The sequence below is a fragment of the Aythya fuligula genome, chromosome 6 (genome assembly GCF_009819795.1).
Source record: "Aythya fuligula isolate bAytFul2 chromosome 6, bAytFul2.pri, whole genome shotgun sequence".
Taxonomy (NCBI): domain Eukaryota; kingdom Metazoa; phylum Chordata; class Aves; order Anseriformes; family Anatidae; genus Aythya; species Aythya fuligula.
Window position 1 is genome coordinate 28,265,226 of NC_045564.1, and position 25,545 is coordinate 28,290,770.

Genomic DNA, 25,545 nt, shown 5'->3' on the forward strand with positions numbered 1-25,545 from the left:
ATAAAGCCCAAGCCAGCACCCAGAGCAGATGCTGCCCAGAACCACAGCTGCAAGAGGCAAATATCTGTTACACATCTCCGCAGGCTCATCACAGGCAGGCAGGCGAGATCTACTTTACTCATCATCATTTATAAAAATCAATATATTCGCCTTTGGCTGCTGTGTACCAGAACCATACGAGATGTCAGTGCCACGTACACAGCAGTGCAGGATCATGTTTAAATGCATTGTTCCGTAAAACAAAACCTGAGCAAGAAAAAGGTACTATCCATTAAAATACATCACAGCAAATTAAGTTACTGGAAGAGACGGACAAAATAAAAATGTTAGCGATGTTGCTTAAGAAACACATGAAATACATACAGTGACACTAAATTTTGATCTGAATGATATTTAAATTATGTTTCCCTTTGAAGTCATTTATGGTACTTCAACAGGCCCTTCACATGCTCTCCAAGAAAAGCCAGAAAAACAGAATATTATTTGTAGCGTATGAGGAAAAGAGTGGAGGTAGTAACAGCACATGCAGCTGATTTGCTGTGAATTATTTCTAAGAAGTGTGCATTTAAGTCCTACATTTTAGCTTTATCAAAAAGCAGGCAATTATTTATTTGGCAAAGGGAAGCAGAATCAGTGTTTATTACAGCCTATTCCCACGGCTCGTTTATTGTCGTCCTTTGGTTTTCTGTGTCTAATTTGAGGTTTAATCCTATTCTCACAAATGCCAATGAGAAACTCATGGTGATTTTGAAGGTTTTGCTGTGTGGGAACATTCAGGTAGGAAACTCACACAATATTCATCTGTGAAGTACTGCCTGTAGGTGAGTATGCAATTAATGTCTTCTCTATTATTACTATCATTAACTAGTATCCAATTGGAACATAATGAAGAAGCTAACAGGAAAGTGTCTCAGTTTTTACTGTTGGAACCACACAAAGGCCACAGCTGCAGGATTGGTGCTCAGGTGTCTCCATCACGTGTGATTGATATCCATGTTTAAAGCTGATTTCACAGATGCTTATCTTCTGTAGGTTCACAGAATTATCTCCAGCTTTTGAGTTGTTATCTACAGCCCAATCTGTACTAGCCAGTTCTCTAGCTAGCTATATAACAGACTTTTGTTCTTTGTGGACCAGAAGTGTTTGCACTTGACCCTGTGGTTTAATTATCTTTAATGTGGTTTGACACCTACAGTAAGGGCACTCACAGGAAGAGCAGAGGTCCACTTCTGCAGGGCACTGGTATTTTCAGTTGGATCAGGTCTCTGCAGAAGCCCAGCTCTAACTTACGGCATGAACAAAGTATTTGCTCCTTAAATGCACTAGAAATCATCAGGTTTTAAACAATCTTCAGGATCTGGATAAGTATTTCAGGATCAGGAATATGAGGCATACCTCTACTTGAGTAGTAGCACATCCCTTGCAGACTATGTAATGCGAGTACTCAGGATAAAAAGACCTTCAGGTCTTTTTCATCATAGGATGAGCTGCTCCGTTAATCATGCTAAAAACCACAAATAAGTTTTTGTACATGTAGCCCTGTTTATTTTACTAAGTGATTGAACACTCAAAAAAAATTTAAGTTCATTCAGCAACGTGACAATTAACACTCTAGAATTGATTTTGAAAAAAAAAAAAGGAATTAATAGTATTCCTAGTGTGTTGTTGTTAAAACACTATCTATGAATTTTTCATTTATGTTGAGAGAGTACTACTTCATGAAAGGGTTAAAAATTCAGTGAAGAAAGAACACCACTAATCCAAATATTAATCTTCCCCTGTAACATGCTTTGATCTCTGAAATCCATCTGAAGGAATCACTTTATGGAAGTTAAGAACTTTTTTTTTTTTTTTTTTTGACCTTAAATGAACTCGATTCAAATACACATTATGGCTCCTTAGTCTTGAAGCCATTACCTGTATGTGTGATGTGATGCATATTACAAGCTTGGGAAATAACGTAATGAACCTATTTTGAATATAATCTTTACTGCATTTCCTCATGATAACACTGACAATTTTCTTTTAATCATATAGCAGTAAGAAAGGCCTTAATTCTTTTACTTTTTATATGTAGGTAAGCATTATGAGCTACAGAAAACCATGCTAAAGTTACCGGAGTAATAAAAATACCGAGGAAGCTGTGGTTACAGGATGGAAGCAGAGGCAAACACTAAATCATGAACCATATTCTTCCATTTTTTTTCTTCAATCTAATATAGTTATGTTCCTAAAACTAACTTTATCAAAGGATTTTTATTTACTTACTTATCTATTTATCAAGAAACCTGTAATTCCCTTGTATTTCTGATTCTCTGAGCACTCCCTGTGTTAACAGGGGTTAACGTTTCCTATGACTGAAAAACGTTTCCTATGACTGAATTCTGAGAGTTTAAATTAATTACTAAAATAATCCTTCGGGTATCTATCTATTCGTTCCCTAAATTGCATTATTCACTTTGGAGTACTGTGAAAAGAGCCTGCTTTGTCTCCAAAACCCAGCACCTCAGGAACTTTAGCACATCCAAGTCTGAAAGGCTCGGTGTAAACCGGAGTGCCCGGTCTCTCTACAGGGCTGGTGTAAGCAGGGCTGGGGGTGCCATCCAAGTTGAATTTTGTGGTGTGGGGTGAATAGGGCAGGAGGGTAGGTGTGGACTCACCGCCAGCACCACACGTCTGGGAGCACTGCGACCAGGCTGACCACGCTGAGAGCCGGCAGTCCACCACGCATCCCACCAGGCACTCGCTGCTCATCTCCGCGGGCTTCTCCAGGTGACGCTGTTGGCGAGCAACAAAACGCACACGTTAAGCCTTAAGGAGCCACAGGGTGACATTGTGCCACGTTGGGCATAAAATTAAAAAAATTAAATTAATCTTTGCCCATTTCCCTGTGGCATGTGGCCTTGCTCTTCACCTGCTGGCAGTGCCGTGCACTGACTGTCCGCCCATCGCTGCGCACGCAGCTCAGGAGCCGCTTCCTTACTCCTCGCCCGCACGTTGCGTTCTCGCTGAGCTGGCACGTGCTCCAGTCTGTGGGCACAAGACAAAGGACTCAGCATGACAGGGCACTGCTACAACTCACTTTTTACCTCTCTGAACTCAGCATGTGAGTCGTCTTTTCCCAGTCCTTGGCTTCACTGCGTTAGCTCGTAGCAAATCCAAGAAGAAAACCCACAAAAGAAAGTTGCTCTTAAATAAGAGCAGGTCTCCGATGAGAACTCTGTTGCTTTGTGCTTAGATATCCTTCAACAAAACTGGTACATCAGAGGGCACAGAACACTGTTAAATGCTGATAAAGTGTGTCAGTGAAACCCAGCTGGTGCATTTACAGAGCTGTATTGTCTGAAGCAAAATTTCACTTTGATAGTTGTGTAAGTTTCTGACAAGCAACTATAATTTCACCTATTTCTTGTCTCAGAGCAAAATATTTCCATTATTTGAATGAGCTCTAATACTCATGAACTAAAAACAGCATTACAAGTAGAAGAAAATTCTGGCCAGAATACAAGTAACCTAAAACACGCCATAAAGAACCGTTTAAAATAAGCAGAAACCAACACAAACAACTACAATTTCCATACACCAATAACAAATCAGGAGCATACAAGAGAAAAACCTATTACTTTGTGTCTTCCTCCTTTGATAAACATGAACACACAACTGATCTTCATTTCTGAAATATGATCATAAAAAATATGACCATCATCATCATCATGCTGTCTGTACTTCTAGGGATTTCTTTCAAACAGGCTTGGTTTATACTCAGATATTGCATTTTCTCCATCTCTGTTCTCCCTTCCCATCAGCCTGAAAATTCACCTCAGATCTCCTTTTAGGATTTTTCTCAATTATCTGAGCTAGTTAAAATAGAAGAACTTTTTCTTTCTCTTTGCTAGTTCATGTGTGACAGATTTAACTACTTCCAACTAAGGTCCTAAACAATGTATTTTGCTCTCAGTGTCCTGTGTCCACCCATACAACCTCTTTTGCCTTCAGATCAGACTGTTTTTGTTATTATTGCCTTCACTAGAATTACACGGATGTTACATCTTCTTCACCCAGCAAAAACAAGACATCCCATTTACTAGTTTTATTTTCAGCATGCCTGCAGTGTTAACTCAACTACTAAAATCATGCGTTTACCCATTGACCTGTAAAAATGTACATATGTAATTAACATTAGTGAAATTCATGATGTTAACAAGTAATTCTTGTAATGTCAAGGCTTTAACCAACACAACAAGCAAACATAACTAAAAACACAACTGGAGAAAGTCTTTAAGGAGCTGGGTTTTTTATGCAAAGACACTTAGAAAAGCAGAACATCAGCTTAATGTGCCTTGTAATTGGTGTCCCTTCCTGCAGAGAAGAAATTGAAAAATTATACCTACCTGTTAGATTGTATTGATATTGGAAGCAATTTTGGTTAAGAATACAAGGCTTCACTTGTGAATCTTCAGGGCAGGGCTTGGTATTGATAGAAGACCTTAGCACTTGTCGAGTTCGGGTTTGCACGACATTTGGATCACATACCTGCAGACAAAAGGGATGGACAGTGCAAGAGACCCTGGTAAATCACACAGACACTGACTGCTGGGGCCACCACATGCAATCCCATGGCTACACTGAGTACAAGATAACCATGCTGACAGAAAGATGGGGTGACTTTTCAAAGCCTCCGATACCATATGCCGATGTCAGGCTGCCTATAATCCAGGATTTGTGTGCTCACATTTTAACATGAGAATGAGCCAATGAAGGCCTGTTTTCAGTTGTAGTGCATCACAACCCCTGCAAATGTTTGTTTTTACCAGCCCTCCAACCTTATTTTTGCTTTCCATTTTGGTTGCAGACTTAGCATGACGACCGATTGCTTCCAGCCTCACAAGAAACATCCCCTTCACGCAGAGGACAGCACCCAGTCATCCACAAATCCCCTCCTCCAGGCTCCTGCTTGCCCCCCGCACTACGAGAGACCTCTTTGAAGGCACATGGAGGCACCACCGAGCTCTGCCTTTGCATTTTAAAAGTTTTTCCCTTGGTTTACTTAATCTGGAGATGTAACATAAGCATTGGCTGGGACACGGGGAGCACCATGTCCCCAGCCTGGCTGTCACGTCCCTGTCTCATGCTGAGGAGAGCAGCTTGCCTCGGGAGGATGGAGTCACAGTGCTGCAGATTAAATGCCTGTGGCACCGAGCAAGGCTAATTGGTGGAGAGGAGCACTACAGACAGCTGTTTTGTCTCATTAAATGAACTCATAAAAAAGTATAAATAGGCTTGCTCTGAAGCCAGGGTGATTATGAGAAAACGTAATAGCCATTTGGGCTTGTAAGGCTGAGAGGGAAAACCAGCCCCAAGGATGTGGGCTCTGGCCCACTGAGACTCGGCAGAGCTTTCCTACAGTCCCCCAAAGCGGTCATGGGCAATTGAGAGTGGTCCCAGCGAACCTAATGGCAATGAATCCCTATTAAATAATTCCCTATTATCCAGAGCCATTTACTGAACAAGATGACCTATTTAATTCCTAACAGTCTCTCATTAGGACCGAAGATTGCTCAGGAACAGCAAAGTAAACCAAGAAAACAATGCATGTAGAAATACGTTTTCATAAGTGCTTGGGAATTTTAAACATGATTTTTCTAGAGAGTATTTTAAATACAAAAAACGGCTAACAGTTTAAAGCCACAGGCTTATTATTATGCTACTAATTGCTGGCAAACACAGAACCCTGCATGGGTGAAAGTATGGATAATTTTCGTATTGTGAATATTAAAGAGAAATGTCATGGCATTGCAGCATAAATCTAGATCTCATACTGCTGTAAACTGGATTAGTTGCACAGATGACAGCATAACTAAACAGAATAAATACCAGGATAAATAGGAAAAAGGTGTGGTCCAGTCTGAAAACTGAATTGTCAGGGCCTATTTTCCTTATGTGTTTACTACATGAAGGAAATTTTATTATGTCCTCCTTGCTGACAAACACCTTGTCAGATCATTTTAAATGGTAATCTTATTTGAATACCCATGCTCATCTAAAATAACTAATTGTTCTCAATTATCCAAAAATTAAACCTGTGCTAAGTGTTTACCAATTGTTTACTGCCTTTTCCACAACTAATCGGATTGCTCATCCTCACAATGAAGACTAATAACTTAAATGATTTGCCAATTGAAAAAAAAAAAAATCAAAGAAGGTATCTCAGTAGCTACTCCTAATTAATGTTTTTCTGCAGTATGTTACCAAAGGGGAAAAAAAAATCAATGAACATTGTGAAAGAAGTTAAATTTGTGCCAGTTCCAAAATACCTGCCTTTGCTCCCTTTCAAAATAAGAACCTGTAGACAGAAATTATGCATAATTTATAGATAAATAACTGCCTTTAATAAAAAAGTATTTTCCCCCTGTCTAGGCTGCATCCTGTTCTGTGTGGTTACAGGGCACTGATGCAGCACTGCACTGCATGGTGCACACAGTCACACAGCCACCGAGATGTACTGGCTAGCCAGACAATTTTCCCTCTCAGATGTCCTTTAACAGTGAAGCAGCCCTGACTCCAACAGGTTGAAGTATATCTTGTGTTTGCCAGGATCCAAACAAACACGGAATTTACTGCAGCTCTAAAGCTGGCATTCTCACCGCGCTGATGAGCCACCTTGTTCAGAAGCCAGGGCTGATACGATAAGCTACCCACTTTTACCTGTTTTGAATAATAAAGAATCTCTGTAGGAAAAGTGTTCATTTAATCAAGCTGAGGACATGGGAAACATGCAAAAACTCAAAGTCTGCAAACTGTAACTAATATCCTGTAATATTATTTGTTGAATTTGCCTTTACGTCAATTGAGAAGTCAATTTAGTTTTATAATTGATTTTCTGGCCTTACTCTTTCAAGTTAACTATGTAAAAAATTGAACCAAATATTTATGGAACTGAATAAGCAGCAGGAGGGAGGGACTTGCAAAGGAAAAGATGAAAGCTGGAATTTTCAAAGGAGCAAGAGGGAGCTGAGTATCCAGCCACCATGGAATCCCAATGGGCTTGGGTGCACAACTCCTGCAGGACCCCACAAAAATCCCAGGCTGGAAAAATTAATTTTTTACTGCATGGCAAAGAATAAGGGATGACTTAGGAGATGCAAAGTAGTTAGGTGTTGTGAACAGTGAAAATTAAAGAAGAGGGATTATTTCCAGTGGGGAGATACTGAGGGTATTAACAAGAAATAAAGAAGAGAAGCGTGTCAGCTGCATAGCAGGAAGAAGATATGTCACCACTGCCATCACTAACAGCAGCATGCATCTAGTCCTGAATTTGGATCTTAAAAAATAAAAGAGAAAATGATAAAAGAGAAAAAACAATCACCACTGACTGCACATTACATTTTTAGGAGGTAGGACAGGAACAATATTGCCAGTAATATTATAGAAAAGGCAGCAAAACAGAGCAAAGTGATTTGAGTAATTTAAGTAAGCAATTGTCACAGAATTAATTAAGATCTGGGCAAGACTACAGAAAGGGTTGATTCTGAGTATTCTTACAAATGAAGAAAATGACAGACAACTCGACTCTTCAACAATACTCTTCCATATGAAATAGTAAAGGTGCCCTTTCAGTGACGAGTGGTGTTCCTCAGGAGTTGGTTTTGGGACTGGCACTGTTTTACATCTTTGTTGGTGACACGGATAGTGAAATTGAGTGCACTCTCGGCAGGTTTGCTGATGACACTGAGCTGTGTGGTGCAGTTGACACACTGGAGGGAAGGGATAGCATCCAGAGGGACCTGGGCAGGCTGAGAGCTGGGCCTATGCAACCTCATGAGGTTCAACAAGGCCAGGTGCGAGGTCCTGCATCTGGGCTGGGGCACTCCTAAGCACAAACACAGGCTGGGCAGAGAATGGACTGAGAGCAGCCCTGAGGAGAAGGGCCTGGGGGTGGTGGTTGATGAGAAGCTTGACATGAAGTGTTCAAGGCCAGGCTGGATGGGGCTTTGGGCAACCTGGTCTGGTGGGAGATGTCCCTGCCCATGGCAGGGGGTTGGAACGAGGTGGTCTTTAAGGTCCACTCCAACCCAAACCATTCTGTGATTCAGATGTATACTTCAAGACTGGATCTGCTCTACCCCACTAGGAATGAATGCTTCTTATCACAAGCATATATAAATTTACATATTTTGTTAATAAATAAAAAACACTGTGATTCAGCAATCCTTTACTGAGTATCTTCATTTCCGACTCCTCTCTTTCAATTAAGTAAATGCTATACTTTCACAGACATTATTTTACTTCCTGCTGTTCCACTAATAAATACTACTTTCACTGATCATAGATTAAGCTTTTTATCATTATTTTTACATTAAGTCGGCCATTCCTTTTTGTAAGCAACTAGTTTGTGCTCAGCATCAAACAATGCTGCCTCTATAGCAGAAACACAAGAAAAAAGGAAAAGGTGCAGCCACCACCACTGTTCAGAGACAGGCAAGTACATACAATAGAAGTGTAAAATAGTGGGAATTTAATTTTGACTTGTATTTCTGAGATCATCTCCTTACAGTCACGCTATTTATTTTTATGCCTGTGGTTATAAATCCTGTAACTAGGTTCCACAGTTGGAGAATTTGGATGTAACAATGGGTTTAAATTGGGCATCATAGGAAATCTTCTTGCCCAGACACTGAAAGTCAAGGTGACAGACTTAGATTGAAATGATTTATTAAGATAGATTTAGACGGTGTCCAAGCCAGGAGATAGTTGAACTGAGCTCAGTGCAGAAGCCCAGGCAGCTGCTGAAGCTCTCCGTATCACGTATTTGCAGAGGTTGATGATTTGTGCTGGGGTCTGGATAGAGCAACCCTTGCACACAGCTCAGGTACAGTAAACAGGAAAAGAAGGTGGGTTCAGATTCTGCCTCTAGCTTGAGTGCAAAAGGCTATGTCTTGGCTCTGGAGACACCTCCAGCAAATTGCAAGGAGGCGTCTCCAGAACAGACATATGCCTGATCTTCCCAGGAAACCAAGGCTCTGCTCTGCCAGGGGTTGGTACTACCAGAAAGACAGCTCAGTCTTGCTTCTGCCTGGGGATTAGGAGAGTTTGATATCTGCATGGCAAGAGGAAAACCTTTGTCTAATTTCTGCCTCTACTCAGCATAACTGAAACCTACTTCCTACACTGCCCAGGCTATACATAGATTATAGATTTCTGAATCAAACAAGGAGGATGAATACGGGTGCTAACTGGCCATAAATATGAGAGAAAACAAGAAAATGACATAGCTGTGACTCATGGAAGTAGAAGGTCAGAGGCCTGGACAACTTCAAGGTCAGGCACCAACCAAATCTGGGACTTAAACTTCACAGACTATGTTGTTTGTTGGATTTAGTCTAGATTCTTCCTTCACTGTAAGCAATGGAGTGTGTGATTCAGGACGGTACTTCCCTTGATATCAGTGGTATGAATAAAATTAATTTCTGGATGGAAGTAATAACAGGCACGTAACTCAGGCCACTCATTAATATCCTACAGCATAAGGACATCATACACAAAGTTTCTTTACATGTATGAAAAGACTGTCCCAGACATTTTTGGCGTTCTTTTCTATGAAGTGTGAAAAAGTTGAGTTAAAGCCAAGGATCTGTAGACCAGATTATATAAATGACAACAGAAACAAAGTATTCTGAGGCAACAGGAGGTACATACCACATTAAGGGAGGAATGAATTGGCATCTCTGCTAAAGGACCACTCACTTCAGAAATTATAAAAGCCATCTTCTTCACTCTGTGGAGGAACTGGCACTATAACTACTGCATTTTTAATATTTCTTTTAGCAAGACACATTTTTCTACCATGACCAGTTGCCACTATTCTAAGCTAATATTAAAAGTGAGGGATATAAACACACACAAAGAACATTCCCAGACTTTGGTCCAGGCAATAATAGAACAGACAAAGCACATAAAGTTTATTCCAGAAGAGAAGGACATTAAAAAGAATAAAACTGTAAAGTTATGAATGTTAAGTTCTGAGTAAGGGTTGTTAATATATTACATATCAATATATACTATCAGACCTTCTTTATGATAGATTTAAAAAGCTGTCCATTGATCCAGGCTTTCACATGCATCATAGTTGTACAGCACAAAGGTTGTAACCCAGTAGAAAGCCCTTTAAGCTGTTTAATTTATCAAACAGCTTGTATAATGCATACTGCACTATAAATAGCTGGCCACATTATATTTAACAGGCTATTCATAATGAAACATGTAACCTCAAACTAAGGTAAATGCGTTGGCAGCAACACGGTTTGACTATTTTTAACATTGCAGTGAACCATTATATTGTTCATGCAGATGTGGATATTTCAGAACAATTTAACAAGCCATTTACAATAACATGAGCAGTCTTTTGAAATTAAAATGCATCTGCGTAGCTTTTTTTTTTGAGATGCATCTAAGTTCTAAATCCCTATATAACTATTGTTTCTTTAATTATTGTTAAAGATGAATAAAGGTGAATAAAATAAAGCAGTGAACCAAGAAAAAAACACATCAGTTGATAACTTTTTTATAAGGTCATCCAAAATATTAAGTCACAACTAGGCATAAGGAGCAGCATACGTTCTTCCAGGAAAGCCTTGGACTGGCATAATTCTTATTCTTCACCTGAATGAATTATTCCTTGGTCTAGAAATTCAACTCTATGCAAGGTTCATTCTTCAGTCCAACCTGCACGCTACAGGTCCTCTGCTAAATTTACAGCTGATACCTCCTGAGTGATTCTGTAGACGTCAGTAATGCTTGCAATAAGCCACAGAGTTTACAAATGAGTCGTAAATCTATTTTACAGTTGGCTCAGAGGGAAAGCATTTACAAAGCATGATGACTCAGATGCACACCTAAGACCAAAGTCACTACACCTGTGAGTCAGCTGTACTGCCTGGTACCACTTTTAGTATGAGCAGTTATCTGAATACTACACACACACACCATAGATTCAAGAGAATAATAAATCAGTTGCTACAAGTCCTGAGCACTGTACATAGCTATTGATCCATGAGGAAAATGCTCACTGAAATAGAGACAGCTGTTCTCACTTGCTTGACATGTAACCTCCTATAATTAACTAATTTCAGACCTCTTAGAATTAGCTGCTAGAAATGCCAACAGCTGAGGCAAACAAGAAGGCCACTCTGATCTGATAGTGGGGCTGTGACTGCTATCCACATAGTAGCAGACAGCTAACAAAAAAAAAAAGAAAAAAAAAGAGGAGGTAATTATTTCAGGGACTTGTAGCACAACTCGCATATTAACTCATTTTAAGAATGCTTTGATGAATTCAATTGAAGTCAATTAATTACATTTCCAAGTCAGATGAATACAAAGTCAAGACACTGCAGGTAGTGCATGTTATTCGATCGCTGAATATTTAACAGAGATGATAGGATTTCAGTTTCCAGATTGTTTAGCTGGGTCTTTGAGCAATCAAGTGATGATGTCTGGCTGAACACGCTATTGTAGCTGGAACGAATACGAAATCTCTGAAGCAAAATGCAAGTCAATCCAATTTGCTCATGATTTTTTTTTTCTAACTAACTAGCAAGCTTCAAACTGCTATTTTAAATGCCTTTAAAGCTTGGTATTTAAGTTACATGAATGTTACTTAGCGACAAAGAAGAAAACTTTATGAACCAAAAAACAGTCTTCAATCAGAGAGAAAATCATTCTGAATTTAATTCTTACAATAGAGAATACGAGAGTAACAGGAAAGCTTTAAATCAGTAATTATGAGTTTCTTGAATCCAGTAAAGAGACAGAACCTCAAATGTAACCTCAGGGTATTACATTTCAGACAGCTGCATTTCTGGGTCACAGCAAAGTGCTGTTGGAGGAGATATTAAAATTTATCTTTGTGTAGCAGTGTAAAACAGCAGTATAATCAAGTTGCAAAAATTGCAATTCAATTGGAAAATACACATAAAAGAATTTTGTTAGTATCTTAAAGTACAAAAGAAGGCCCCACTAACACCAATATTCAAAGCAAAAGGAGCCAAAAATGTAAAAGGAATACAATAGATGTTGCATGTTTTTGTAGAAGTATTGAAGCAAATACTTCCTATTGACAAAGCAGTCACCACCTTTATGACTCATTGATTTCAACATGATTCAAGATCATTTACTATCCTAAAAGTGGAAAATCCACATGGGAAGAGTATTGCTACAAGATAAAACACTAGTAATAAAGTAATACCCTAGGAAGTATCCAGAGTACAATGACATATTGACAAAAAGGGTAAACTGGCTAATCTAAAAGGCCTTTTTATATTCAGCTGATAAGACTTAGTTATTCTGCTATCAGGATGAATTTATTATCAACACTATAAAATTGGAGCAAAGCACCGAAGTGACTGGAAAAGAATTCTCCCATGGCCAAAATCTTAGGTAAATATCTTGAATCAAAGAGATACTCAGTCAAAGATGATGCTGAAATTGGAGTTGCTCATTTCTTACAAACTAGAATTTGTCAAGTTTCATAAATCCTCTTTATCTCCAGTAAGCCAAACATGGCCAGAGATACAGGAGGATTTCCCAGGATGCTCTTTGGCAGCTGCCTCACAAGAGTGCTACGACTAAAGGAATGCCAACTATTTTGATATGAAATGTAAATGTGCTTGAAAAAGAGCAAAAAGGATGTATGGTTTGTCCTTTTCATTTTGATATGATGTGATCCTGCAAAAGTTTCAGGTTACTTGGGGAAGAAAAAGGAGCCATACTTAGGAAATGTATTTTCAGTGAGTATACAAAAAGTGCTTTATACATCCTCTGAAGACAGGCGTTTGCTTCCAGCTTGGGATGAACCAGAATCCATGCAGGAGTTTATCAACTACAGAGCATTATTCCCTCAAAAATTAAACAGGCAGCCCTAATGAGCTAAAGGTTCTATGTATGCCAATTTACTGATGTGTTTTTTGGGACTCCATGGGAAGACATGATGCAGGTTGGAGGCAGAACAGGTCTGACCAAAAGACTTAACAAGAGATTAAGCTCCAGATGCAAAAAAACTCTTATATTTTTGTGTCAATATGTAGGGTCTCCAGGCAAGGTCCAGATGCAAGCTCTCCGTTAAAGTCAGTGGAGCTATTCAACTGAGAACATGTAACTTTTCCTTAAAAATGAAACTAGAACTTCGACAGACTCCATTGCTTTTGTAACTCTAGTATTGACTGTGTCCACCTGTTCGTGGCCATTCTCCAAAACTGCCTTTCCCTGTGGCTACTCAGGAGACTGAAGGATGCTTCAGTCATCTTGGTGCTGGCAATGCCTCACTCCTGGACACATTATACTCTGTCTCTACTCCAACACACTGGTACCAATGCACAGAATGAACATATACCACTGCCATGGTTTGGTCATTCTGCATACAGCAAAACCCTTGCTTGCCTTGGAGTTGTTAAGCATCTGCAGCCTGGGAGGGACTGTGCTGTGTGGTTCTCTTTTAAAATCAAAGGAACACAAACAGCCTGTATAGCTATAAAAGTGAGACAGCACTGCTGTAAACTCTTCAAAGGGAGGGTTTTATTTGTCCATAAAACTTCAAGCTGTTTATTGTTTCGTATCTGGACAGCACTATTTAAACACATGCTCCATCCACACACAGTCGTCTCAGTTTCACAACAAAGCACTGCAGAACAGCTTGTGAAAGCATATTGTTCAGTTAATTGCATTGGCATGCAGACACCCTCACATTTATGAATTAACATCCACCATGGCAAAAGGAGGTACAAGGAGATACAGGGACTGTGGCACTTGTCCCTGCAACTGCCAAGAGCTGTGATGCCTGATGGAGCGCAGCCCACAAGCTCTGGTCATCCCTTTTGTGCTTCTGTGGGCTGCAGAGACTTCACCATTCCTGAAAAGGAGTCTTTAGGCAAAAAATCACCGTGTCTTAAGGATACTAGGATGTTTACAGCAGTCCTTCATGACCAACTGACTGCCAATAAGGCATCTGAAAAATACCCACTGGCCTTGAGGATCTCTGCATTAGTTTACTGCATACTGAAATGAAGAAAATCTGTTTCTGGAAACAAGTTAATGACAAGGAAACAGCCCAACCGCAGTGGGACTTTGAAAGGTATCCAAGCATCCGTATTGGTTACAAGAGCATTGTACTTCATCAAAACTATGCTGCTCAGGAGGAGGTAAATACAGGAAATGAAACACAAGATTTTATTTGACATATTCTTACTGACTATATTGATAGGTTACACAAAATATTATGGAAGGAAATTACCTGTGTCAGCAGTAGTATAAATCCCTGTCCAATAACCACTAAGACTTTTGATAATGGCCCTGTTAACATAGGGGCAATGAATATATGTTTGTCACTTAAATACATCAACCAAGTCTGTTACAAAAGCCCTTAGATTAAACCTGGCACCTACTCAACACTGATCAGAGAGAAACAATAGGTTTCCAACTACGTGCCTTGAGGCCAGAGTGTTTTCACAAGACAGAATTTGCAGGTTCTTTCCATCTTGCACACTTAGAAAAACTGAGAACATTTGGCAGTTGCTTGAGTCCCTGCATAATTCACAAAGTTTCAAATATTTGGTGACAGGACAAATTATTCAGGCATCTTGCTGCCATACCCTTCTGTTGCTGTTGCCTCAAATTTTCCCTCAGGGTTTTAGGAGGAGGAGATGCCGGAGAGAAATACTGTCTTTTTGAGAAGAGAAAGCTGTCATTCCCTCTGGCCCAAGACCTGTCCAGAGGAGTGCCACCACTGTGGGAGATGTGCATCACCCCGACAGCACTTCCCTGAGACTGTTTCCTGACACAGACTGCCCTTAAGTGCAACTGCAGTGCTGAACCCCTCACCTGCTGTACTTGTTTGGGTCCCTGCCTGCAGACCAAGTTGAAGGATGGGTTGAACCATCACAGTAATACCTCTGTGTGTTTTACTAACTGATTTTCTATCGCCCAGTCTCTGTAGAAATGCAAAAATCTCCAGATTGGCTGTAGGATCCATTAGGCCTGACTTCCCTTGGAAAATCATTTACATTGTTGTTAGAAAATTTTCTCACAGAGTGATTGAAGGACAGAGAAAGATGAGTGAGGAACATCGCCCATGGAACCACAGCCAGGTAAGCCTACCTGTGGACACGTGCTCCACTGTCCCCAGTCAGACACTGCACACTCACTGGGGCAGTACAAGCTGCACTTCTGAACTTCATCCGGGATTTCAGCCTGATTGCACAGGGTGTTGGGTACCGTCTCCCCTCTGTGGTCCTCAGCAGCACTTACACACCTACACAGAAAACAGAAATTTTCATGTGAGGATCATCAGCTTATTACAGTGATGGATATCAGCAGGTCAGAGTGACTCCAGTAGGACACTGGATGTAACACAAAGCTATGTGAAATATGGCTGGTCAAAACGTGGCGTTAATGGCATTAATGATGCCAACTGAAACAGCTACAGACATGACAGGCTTTTGTTACTCACAGATTTCAATAAATACTTTGAGTAAACATTTCCAGCCTCATACAGGGGCTTTTAAGTTTGATTATATGACAGACGAATGAAGAGAAAATGACAATCAGCAAGAACAAACCTGTGTGTTCCCACTAGTAACATCCTCGTTACTCCCCCATGCCTAGGGAATGAACACTTCCTGATAATGAACACCACTTCAGCGAATGCAGTGCCATTACTTGGGGAAAACATTAGCAAAGCAGAATATGGAGGCTTTGCAGCTCAGGAGGCTGTTATATCTCTATGGCACCTAGGTTAAAGAATCCTAATTTAAACATCAGGCCTTCTTCCTGAAAGAAGTCTCAATCACAACACCAGGCTGCACATCAGAGATGCTCTTCCTGTAAACCATCACACAGAAACGCATGTTTCTTTTCATTTGAAATCCTTTGGACTCCACAGCGTATTCACTTAGCCAGTTATTTCAGCTTTATGCAAGAACGTTGGAGCTGTTTAATTTACAGTCGTGCTTTTGTCTTCACGCACCTGACTTTCCTCGTTTGTATTCCTTCTCCACAGTGGAGGGAATTTTGTTCACTGTTGATTTTGCACGGAGACCACGGTTCGACTACCCAGGAATACTGATTGCACTCAGTGTAGCATGGGACTGCCTCGTACACCTGCCAGGAAAAAGAATCAAAACTATTCATTTGAACTATCTGGGTTAGCATCTCTGCAGAAACACGTCAGCCAAAACCACAAAAGAGTACGCTGAAAAACATCCTGGCTTATGCTCCTTATGCCACAAGTGTTGTCATATCTTTAAGTTCATTTATTCATTATTGACTTGCCAAGGGTTTTTTAAGTACATAATAAACAGTAGTATGCATGCAGCATCTTAGAACACAGGATAAATAACAGTTATTCTCTAAAGCCAGAGCAGGAATTCCATTACAATTTCATTTGCTCAGACTGCTCTTGCTATAATCTATCATGTCATTCACCAGGACCATATGCGCTGCATCTTTTCATGTTTCAGAAGGTACAAGTTTAAAATCAGCACTCATTTACCTCTGCTTCTAGCATATCCTGGGAAGTCATTTACTGTAAAAGAACGAAATTTCATGCCTCCTACAAATCTCATCTTCATACACAAACACCATAAATGCTTTTTTTCCCTGCAAGTGACTTATCTCTAACGTATCTCCCAATCAAACATGACTGTGCATTCACCTGAACTATGGTATCTATGGAGAAAGAAAAATACAGCCAAATACAGAGAAGGAAAAAAAAAAAAGGCAAAAGATTGATAAACATTTCTAAAAGATGTCAGACATTCAAGCTGTTAGAAGCAGTACACTGAGAAATAGCACTTTAGCAGATTTTTAGGTTTAAACAAATGAGCATGTCAACAGCTCTGCTATGGCAACGAATAAAAGTTATTTATTTTGAATCCAGTTTGTCCACAGAAGCTGATTTGAAGACACAATGTTCTCTTTTGCTTTGTCCGAACACACTGTGTGTTGCCCTGAAAAAATACAGCACACCGAAGATTTCTTCTTCCACATGCCGAAATTCCCTTGGCCTTGCTGCTGTGAGCAGTTCAGGTCTCACTGTTAAAATAACTGTAGATCAATCCACCCCACCCCTCAAACAAAGAAATTCAGCCACAGGTGAAATTTATAGCTTCATTTTAAAATAGCAGATTATGACTATTCATGTTGTGGTCAGAGTAATAAAGAAACCTTACCTGCAATATTTTAGAGGTAAAGGATGAGGAGATTTAGAAACCAGCTTGAAAGCACAACTGGTGCCCCATCAGCACATTAATATCTTATCAAATGAAAAAAAGATACTTCGCTAAAGAGTACCCCTCGGGAATGGAAAACATCAGAAACTAATATGAACTGTGGGTCTGTCTTTGGAGGTCTATAAAGTAAGAAAAGCTGAAAAGTGATGAACAAAAAAAAAAAAAAAAAAAGAGGAAAAACTGAAAAGAGAAGGACCTAGCAGTCAGGGCTGGTGGGAGGCAAGAAGAGGTGAGCAAGAGCATTGCGTGCTCTCGGTAGATGGGAGAGGGAGTGGAGCGCAGGGCGTCAGGGCAGCAGCACTGCTCGGCGAGAGGCACGGGCTGCCAGGGTGCAGCCAGCCCAGAGGGCAGCGGGGCAGCCATGACCAGGGGCTACCAGGCCACGGGGGCTTTTACATGTCAAGCTTTTGCTGGGCCTGCACAAAAGGCTGTGAAAGATCACAGTGCACATCATTCAGTCTAGGTTGATAATTTCCTAATGCCAAAGCAATGGTACCTGGCCTAACTATACAATATACAGGTATATATATTCACATATGATATGAAGCGTATATTGAAGCTGAGTTTCAAGTGGCACCCCAAGTGCCACTAACTCGCTGTGCAGCCCTGGGACCTGTGCTCCTAGCCAAGCCCACAGGCACTGGGAACACAGCCGCACACATTGAAGAGCCGGCTCACTCCCCAGCAACACCCATCAGCTGGATGTAGAGACAGCACCCCTGTCTTATCAGCACCCCTGCTCTACCAGGATGGGGAAACAACTACACTCTGCCTGCACTGTCTGACAAAACCCCCTGCCTTCTACAGATGTCAGTGGGAGATGTGCAGGGTGTGATCAGAACCCTTGTTGCAAGGGAAGGCAAAGTGCTGGATGTGCCAAGAGCTGGATGCAGGCACAGGGCACCCGCAGCCCTGGGGAGGAATGTCTGCCTGGGCAGTGCCACAGGAGGTGAAGTCTCAGCTGCTACCAGTGTGCTATCACACAATAACTACTACTACTGCAGTTTGGTGGTCAAAGTCTGCGGTATTTCCCATGTGCGTTATGTTTCTGCATAAAAAAAAAAGCAGGGTTTGCGCAGGGATGGGATGCCACACAAGACCCTGTGCACCGTTAGAGAAATACAACTGATGTGATACCTCAAAACGCTCTCTTCTGAAAGCAGGCAGGGTTGCGATAATAAAGCTGTTAATAGAGCGTTTGTACTCTGCTACCTAGGCACGTCAAGCCTGCATGACTGCATGCGAAATCTCATCAGCCTCTGTCCTGTGACACACGTGTTGCTCCGTACGTGCAGAGCAGGACACAAACACACCACTTTGGTGGTACCCCAACAGCCAACTCCAGCACTGCAGCTCATGCTCCATGTGTTCACCCCAGGGAGCTCCACAGTGTGGCAGCCTCTTGCTGCCCTGCTCTGTACACCCAAAAGACACAAACCACAGAGACAACAACAGTTCCTGTGAAAATAATCCACTTACAGCTCACCCTTTCCAAACCTAGGCAAACTTACCGTAACAACGTATTTACTGTGCATTCAGGGTCAGCCATCCAACCAAGGAACGCACTACCACATTGTAATTTATTAATTTACTTATAGGTCAGGAATAATGCTGACCTTCCAGAGGACATAGAGAAGCAAATGCCCAGCTGATGTGATTCATTAGAAAAAAATCATAGCTATACTTCAGGTAGCTTTTCTGATGAGCACCTGCAGCTTAAACTAGAACAAGGTTCAACACTTTTGAAAATCACAGTGACTCCATATTTCAGTGAACATCAAGATTTATTGTCCCTCAAGGTAAATATTGACTCTGGTTTTCCCTCAGTCAATATTTTAGCTTTCAAGACAGTAAATCTTGGTGTTCGCCTCAACTTAAGTCAATATCTGCTTATTATATTAGAACAACCAAACTGATCACTGTAGCAGTTGCCTGAGACCCCCGAGGACAACCTCTGTGCTATTCATTTCTAATAAAAATGTTCTAAATTCATTGCTAACATAAGTCCATTTCACAGCATTGCCCTTATACCAAGGTTACATTAGACTTAATACACTGAATCAGCCTGAACCAAAGAAATAACAACCTACTTTTGAACTATGGAGACCAACGTGAGTAACACTAAAGCCACGTATGTGCTAAAAATTCTCATGTAGAAAAAGAGCTGACTTTCCCTGTTTCACAATGACACTTCTAGGTAAAAAAAATTAAAAAAAAATCAAGCATAGATATTAAAAACACTCCTAGTGAGACTTGCCAGCAATTTTACCCACTTCTAATACTTTTTGCACACCCACTTGTATATTTCCCACATATTCAGACTTCAAGAGGCAGCAGCAGTGGGATGGCACCATGCGCAAATGGCTTCCTCCTCCACTTACAGCCATGACTTCCCAAAATCTGGACTGCAGCCAGCACTTCTCCTGCAAGAAGCCTGACACGAATGGACCCGGAGCACAGTGGGAAATAAAGCTGCAGAGATGTCCATCCACTGCAATTACCTGCACATCTATGTTGCCTCCATCGACTTCATCCAAATCTCTTTTTTGGTGGATAGCTGCTATTCTACCCATACGTTAATTGAATATATATATTTTATTTTATTTTTGGTAATGCTATAATATTGCCTTCATGTTCCATTTAATCCAAACCAGATATTTTCTATTAATACATTTATTTTACTTGATTCTTTAAAACTGAATTCAAAATGGAGTATGTACTTTGTTAATTACTTAAGTGCATGTCTGATTTGGCAGGTCTAAGCACACATTTAAGAGCTTTACTTAATTAACTGTATGTCGGAAGGACGAGTACTTGCACATTAACAAACGCTACATCACTGAAATGACCTCATTAAAATTTCAACATTAAATAGTTCTCTTTAAAATAAAATTGATTTTATTTCATGCTGGTTTATATATTGATCACAATCATTAGAAATATGTTAACTGCTCATCAGTACTACAACTGATTTAACAAGTAGTTTTTAAGCAATTTGGATTTTGCAAAGCAGCTGTTGCAGTGACAAAACTTTTCTTTAGGTATTTGGACTCTGCAAATAGCCATTGAAGTTAAAAGGTTTGGTTTGGGAATGACTTACACCAGAAAAGTCTGAACAGATCAGCATGTGAAAAGACTTCAGAAAGGACTGGAATCCCTGAAACTTTATGCCTGTAGCAGATTATATAAATGCAAAAATGTTTGTGATATAAATTCGGCACTCTCAGTTTTCATTTACACACAAACCAAAGGGGTTAGTATTTTTGACCTCCTTTGTGGTAAGGAAAAAAGGAAATCAATTAGAACTGCCATAAGGTTATAAAAAGCCCTCACTGGAGTTGAACCAAGTTTAATGAAAAACTAGAACTGGCGAAAACTTTGTAGCTGACAAAAGGATGGGATCGATTTTATTCTAATGTTTAAGTACAAAATACATACTGTGAGTCAGGGCAATAACTCCTCATAGACAGAAAGAAATATCCACTCCCAGGCTCTGCCCTGCAGGCAGTTTGGAAGCCCCTACAGTACGAGACACCTCAACGTTACTCTAAGTGACTGGCCACGGTGACAGCCTTCAAAAACACTGCCAAAAAGTGATAGGTTTTCAGTGAGTAGGAAGGGTAAAAAACAATTATGAATACTCTGAAGTTTCCCCTGCTCTTGATTATCTATTTATAACCCAATCCTCAAAACAGCTCCACTTTAATCCAAATTTACACATGAGAAAGCTGAGGGTGAAGAATTAAGTGATTTATTAGAGGCTGGAGTGGGAGCCCTCAAGGAGCAAGGGACTGTAGCTGGAAATGCCCTATTTCTCGCACTAACTGGATGACATCTCAGCTTAAAATCAGATACTGAACAGTTCAGATAAAGACATTTCAGGATGGAGCCATCAGAAAAAAAGAAGCAGTGCAAAACTCTGGCTGTGAAATGAGGAAAAACGAAAGAGGACAAATTAGGAAAGCAGCAGAACATTTTTGCAATAAAGACATCTGGATGCTCCACATTGGCCTTGCACGATGGCCTTTAGATGCTTTCAGCCATACCTAGACTTCTTTTGGACTTCTTTAAAAATGTTGGTCTCTTAGTAAATCCCTTATTTTCTTCTAATGGATGATTAAATATGCAAAGACAGACATCACTGTATTTCAAATTCCTAAGTGCAATGAATGGAAAATGTCTTGTTTAAAAAGTTAATTGAAGTGAGCTCTGCTGAACCACAGTCATTACAGCTAATACTTACGGAACTAACACATTGCTCAGCAAGATTTATTAATTCATATTTACTCTTACTAAGTGTTTTTATTTTCTGTAAAATTCATGCAGGCTCTAAAAACACCCAGTTGTAATACGGTGAAGCATGAGCACTCCTTCCTGGAGATTAAAGCAAGAAGTTGGTGTAATTAAAGGTGAGAAAATATGGGAGAAAACATTGTGCAAGTGTCTGTCCATTTCAATAAATCCCATTCCTCTGAGTGGCAGCAGCAGCAGAAATTTGGAGGCTCCCAGGCTCTGCCAGCCCTAGAAGGAGCAGCTCCCAGCCCCAAGCTGCCTCCTGGTTCCCTGCGGTGCCATCTGAGCCCCTCCTCGCCCAATGCTGGTGGGTCTGAACACACAGATGTTGGTATTTGTTGAGCGACTCGTTAGGCAGAGAGCAGGAGGATGGACAGACAGCATCAAGGCTCCAGGTTTTCCTGTGCCTGCAGTCGTCAGGCTCTGAGGATCAGAGCACAGCACGGAGCATGACTGTGCAGATGCCTCGCAGACACAGGACAGCGTGCTTCTACCCAAGATACCCAGGCAAGACAATTTAGTCTCTGAATGACACCAAAAAATTGAGATGTTACAGTGCGGGGGGCATGCGCTAATAACATTACAAATGGCCAGTTCATGTGACTTTGCTTTTTATTTTAATTATATTGCTTCAGTATCAAGAAAATACAGAATCTTGACAAGATATTAACATTAACGTTTTACTACGTTGTCAAACACAGGGGTCTAAACCAAGGCAGAAACTCGTTAGGAAGAGTGGTGCTGCATTTTTTGCTGATTCCAGAAGCTGTGGGTACTGCAGCTTCTGCTGTCTCCCTGTCACAAAGCAAGGCAAGCATGGCAAATTTAAGTAGGTATAAATAAATCAATGTCCTGTGTTTTTTGAAACAGCACATTCTGCTGAAGCCGAAAGATAGTTTCAGGGGTAACAAACGAATGTGGCACATCTCTGGATGAATCTGTAATGCAGTAATAATGTTGGATCCAATTTTAAAGAGAGGAAAAGGGAAAAAAGCTGATTGATGCAGAACAACAGCGAAGCCCCTTTTTACTAAATGAGAACAATCAGATAAGATGAAGACAGATTGCAACACCAACCTGAGCCTTTGTAGATGTCCATGTTAGCAGGGCATGACAAGCAGAAAGGAAAGAAAATTATATATTCATTAGTTGAGCTGCTGTATGGTAATATTGAGAAGAATAAAAAAAAAAGGCAGAAAATCTGCTTAAAATAAAATTGCTACAATGTAAGGTTGCATTCAATTCTTCGATTTCCCCATCCTTCAGAAAAAAAAAAATCCCTCAAGTAGAAATCAGGCATTTATTTGCGAGTGAATGAAAAGCATGACTGTGCTGAAGAATGAAGCAGAGTTCATTCAGCTTCACCCAGCAATCCTCTGGATTTCCTCCCAGTGTCTCAAGATCAAAGCCTTAGGAGGAAAAAAAAAAAAAAAAAAATCTATCAAGCTTAACTTGAAATCTGGTAAGCAACCCCACAATTACAGAATATCAATCACAGTAGACATTAAAGGCTTTCAGACATTTAAATCTTAATTGGGTGGCACTGTCTTTCATGAAAACTGTGGATCTGAAGCCCACGCAGACAAGCCCAGGAGCTTGGAGCAGGTTGGGATTTGGGCAAATGGCAGCGATGCACCCGTGGTCCTGAGCCACTGGCCAGCACCGCACTGCATCTGCAGTGCCACCGCAAACAGCCCTCCTGCAGGTCAGCCCCTGCCCCGAGGGGCATGAGCGAGTGATTACTAGATCGAAAAGCCGAGTCATCTGTCACAAGAAATGAAATAAATGCCAGTCCTAAACACAAACAGTCCCAAAGAAGCACTTTCTTCGTAGGCATTCGTACAATAGGCAATTTAAAGAAAAGACCATCAGAGCTTACTGCTAAGTTAAAAATGATGCCTCAGAGACAAAGTTTGAGCCCCAGACTTTCTTTTACAAGAGATTTTAAATCATTTCAAGGTCTAAAAACTTCAAATTGGTATTTTATCAGTTTATTTTCACGTCTTAAGCAAGACTGAATTAGCGTTGCAGAGCAGTCACTTGTCCTTACACCGGACTGACACAAGTTTTCCACAGGAGATTTAAAACCGCTTAGCTGAAAAGAACAAAGTGATTGATAGCACTATAGGCAAGAGGCAGAAGAGATGGGGAAGTGTGAGACAGTTGAAAGCGAGATGTTTTCTGAAACACCTCCATGCGACCACACCACAGACACGAAGTGGAGATGACCAGGGCATCCCGCACACACAGTCATGCACCGCCCAGCTCCAGGGTCTTGCACGAGCAGGAGCAGAAATGCAAAGCAGCTCGTAACCCTACTGCTTCATTAGGATCCGCCTGTCACTCTCTCCCCAGTCCACTCAGCAGCAGGTCTGATTGCTCCTCATCAGCATCGAGACAGAGACAGAAAGTGATGCTCGGAGGGAGGGCAGGAGGGATGCCGGTCGATGCATGATGGATCCCAGGGCTTCAGATCACTCACAGCCTGATTAGTAACGGGGGCTGGAAATTTCCCCTCAGAAGAACAAGTTACTCCAGGAGCCAGAATACGTGACAGCCTGTTGCATAGCTTATTTATGGTAGCTGTCTCGCTGCCAAGACAGGCAGATGTTAGTACCGTGTTTAGACGCAGCATTAACTTGAGCAATTTGCTGTGTGTAATTACAGGTGGTACAGCCCTCCTGGCACTGCTGCTGAGAGGCCACCCCCGTGACAAGCTCCTGAACTCAGGGTTCTGCAGAGATTTGAAGGCAGCTACAGTCACAACACCGCAGACTTAGAAATCCTGAAATTGTCATGATCTGACAAGGTTTGAGGTTTTTTTTTTTTATTATTTGGAGATTTTTTTTTTTTTTTGATGTTTCTTACAGGCAGGCTCAGAGAAGACTTAGGCACAGAAGAGCCTGGTTTTATTTACAAAATGCACACGTGCTAGAATAGCAATGTGCTGCAGAGAGAAGCCATGCATCCACCTGAGCGTGCTCCCCAGTGAGCACATTCATAATTAATAAACTAAAGGTTCCCTTGAGCCAAAAGTTAAATTCTACCCAACCTTTTTCAGACACCAGCGTGCACACATGCTGTCCCCAGAGCCAAAAGACAGCAGTTAAGTGCTTGCTAGCCACTACCTTGCAGGGTAATGAGTGTCTCTCTAGTTCTTGGTAACTTTCTGTAGGATTTCCATCCCTTTCTTTCAGATCAGGGAATATATACATTGTCAGATTCTGACATTTCTATCATTAGCCTTTATTTTGAGGCCAAATCCACAGGAATCAATGGAAAGTCTGAATTCCACTGCTCCACAGGTCATGCTGTGGCATGCAAGGAACATCTGGACATTTACAGGTACCCCAGTACCACATTTAGAAAGAATATATATATACATATATCAATAATTTTATATATATTGATATACTTATATATTAATTTTTGATGGAGTACCTACTTATTTAGCATGTACATCAGTGATGCCTATATATAGGGATGGTTAATGAGAAACTATATTAAAGCAAACAAACAAAAACCAAACAGACATTTTTGGAATAAATCTGACCAGGAACAACTGCAGAACTCCAAATCCATATATACCCATGCTACACAAACATTAGCACCTAGCACATATTTATTTCCTTCTGCCTTGTTTTTAAGGACCTTAGTAGTAGCTGAATATTGGTACTTTTTCAGGAAAGAGGACTCCCAATTTGCTCACACACTGGTATTGCAGCAGGTAGGAATCGCCAGCAGTGCCCCTAGTACTGCTCTGCAGTACCATGGCGTGTCAGGGCATGAACGATGCTGCAGCTCCCCCACCTCTGTCATTCCCCACAGCACTACCTTCGTGCATTCATGACTCTGGAAATAATAGAGTGAAAAAGGCTGTTCCCCAAAACAGTACATAAAAGAAAAAGTTGAAGGTAGCTGGTCAAGACTATGCAACATAGCTGCACTTCATGGTGTGTCATACATACAAACC

At 40.8% G+C, this 25,545-nt stretch overlaps 1 protein-coding gene across 1 annotated transcript in view; it reads right to left on the bottom strand.

Moving 5' to 3' along the window:
* Window positions 1-25,545, bottom strand: part of THSD7B (thrombospondin type 1 domain containing 7B) — a 316,331-nt gene that overhangs the window by 17,418 nt on the left and 273,368 nt on the right. Inside the window, exons 17-21 of the mRNA XM_032190608.1 lie at window positions 16,016-16,149; window positions 15,148-15,301; window positions 4,392-4,533; window positions 2,915-3,030; window positions 2,661-2,778 (exon numbers count right to left, since the gene is read on the bottom strand). Of these exons, the coding sequence (XP_032046499.1) occupies window positions 2,661-2,778; window positions 2,915-3,030; window positions 4,392-4,533; window positions 15,148-15,301; window positions 16,016-16,149 (664 nt within the window). The remainder of the gene's footprint in view (window positions 1-2,660; window positions 2,779-2,914; window positions 3,031-4,391; window positions 4,534-15,147; window positions 15,302-16,015; window positions 16,150-25,545) is intronic.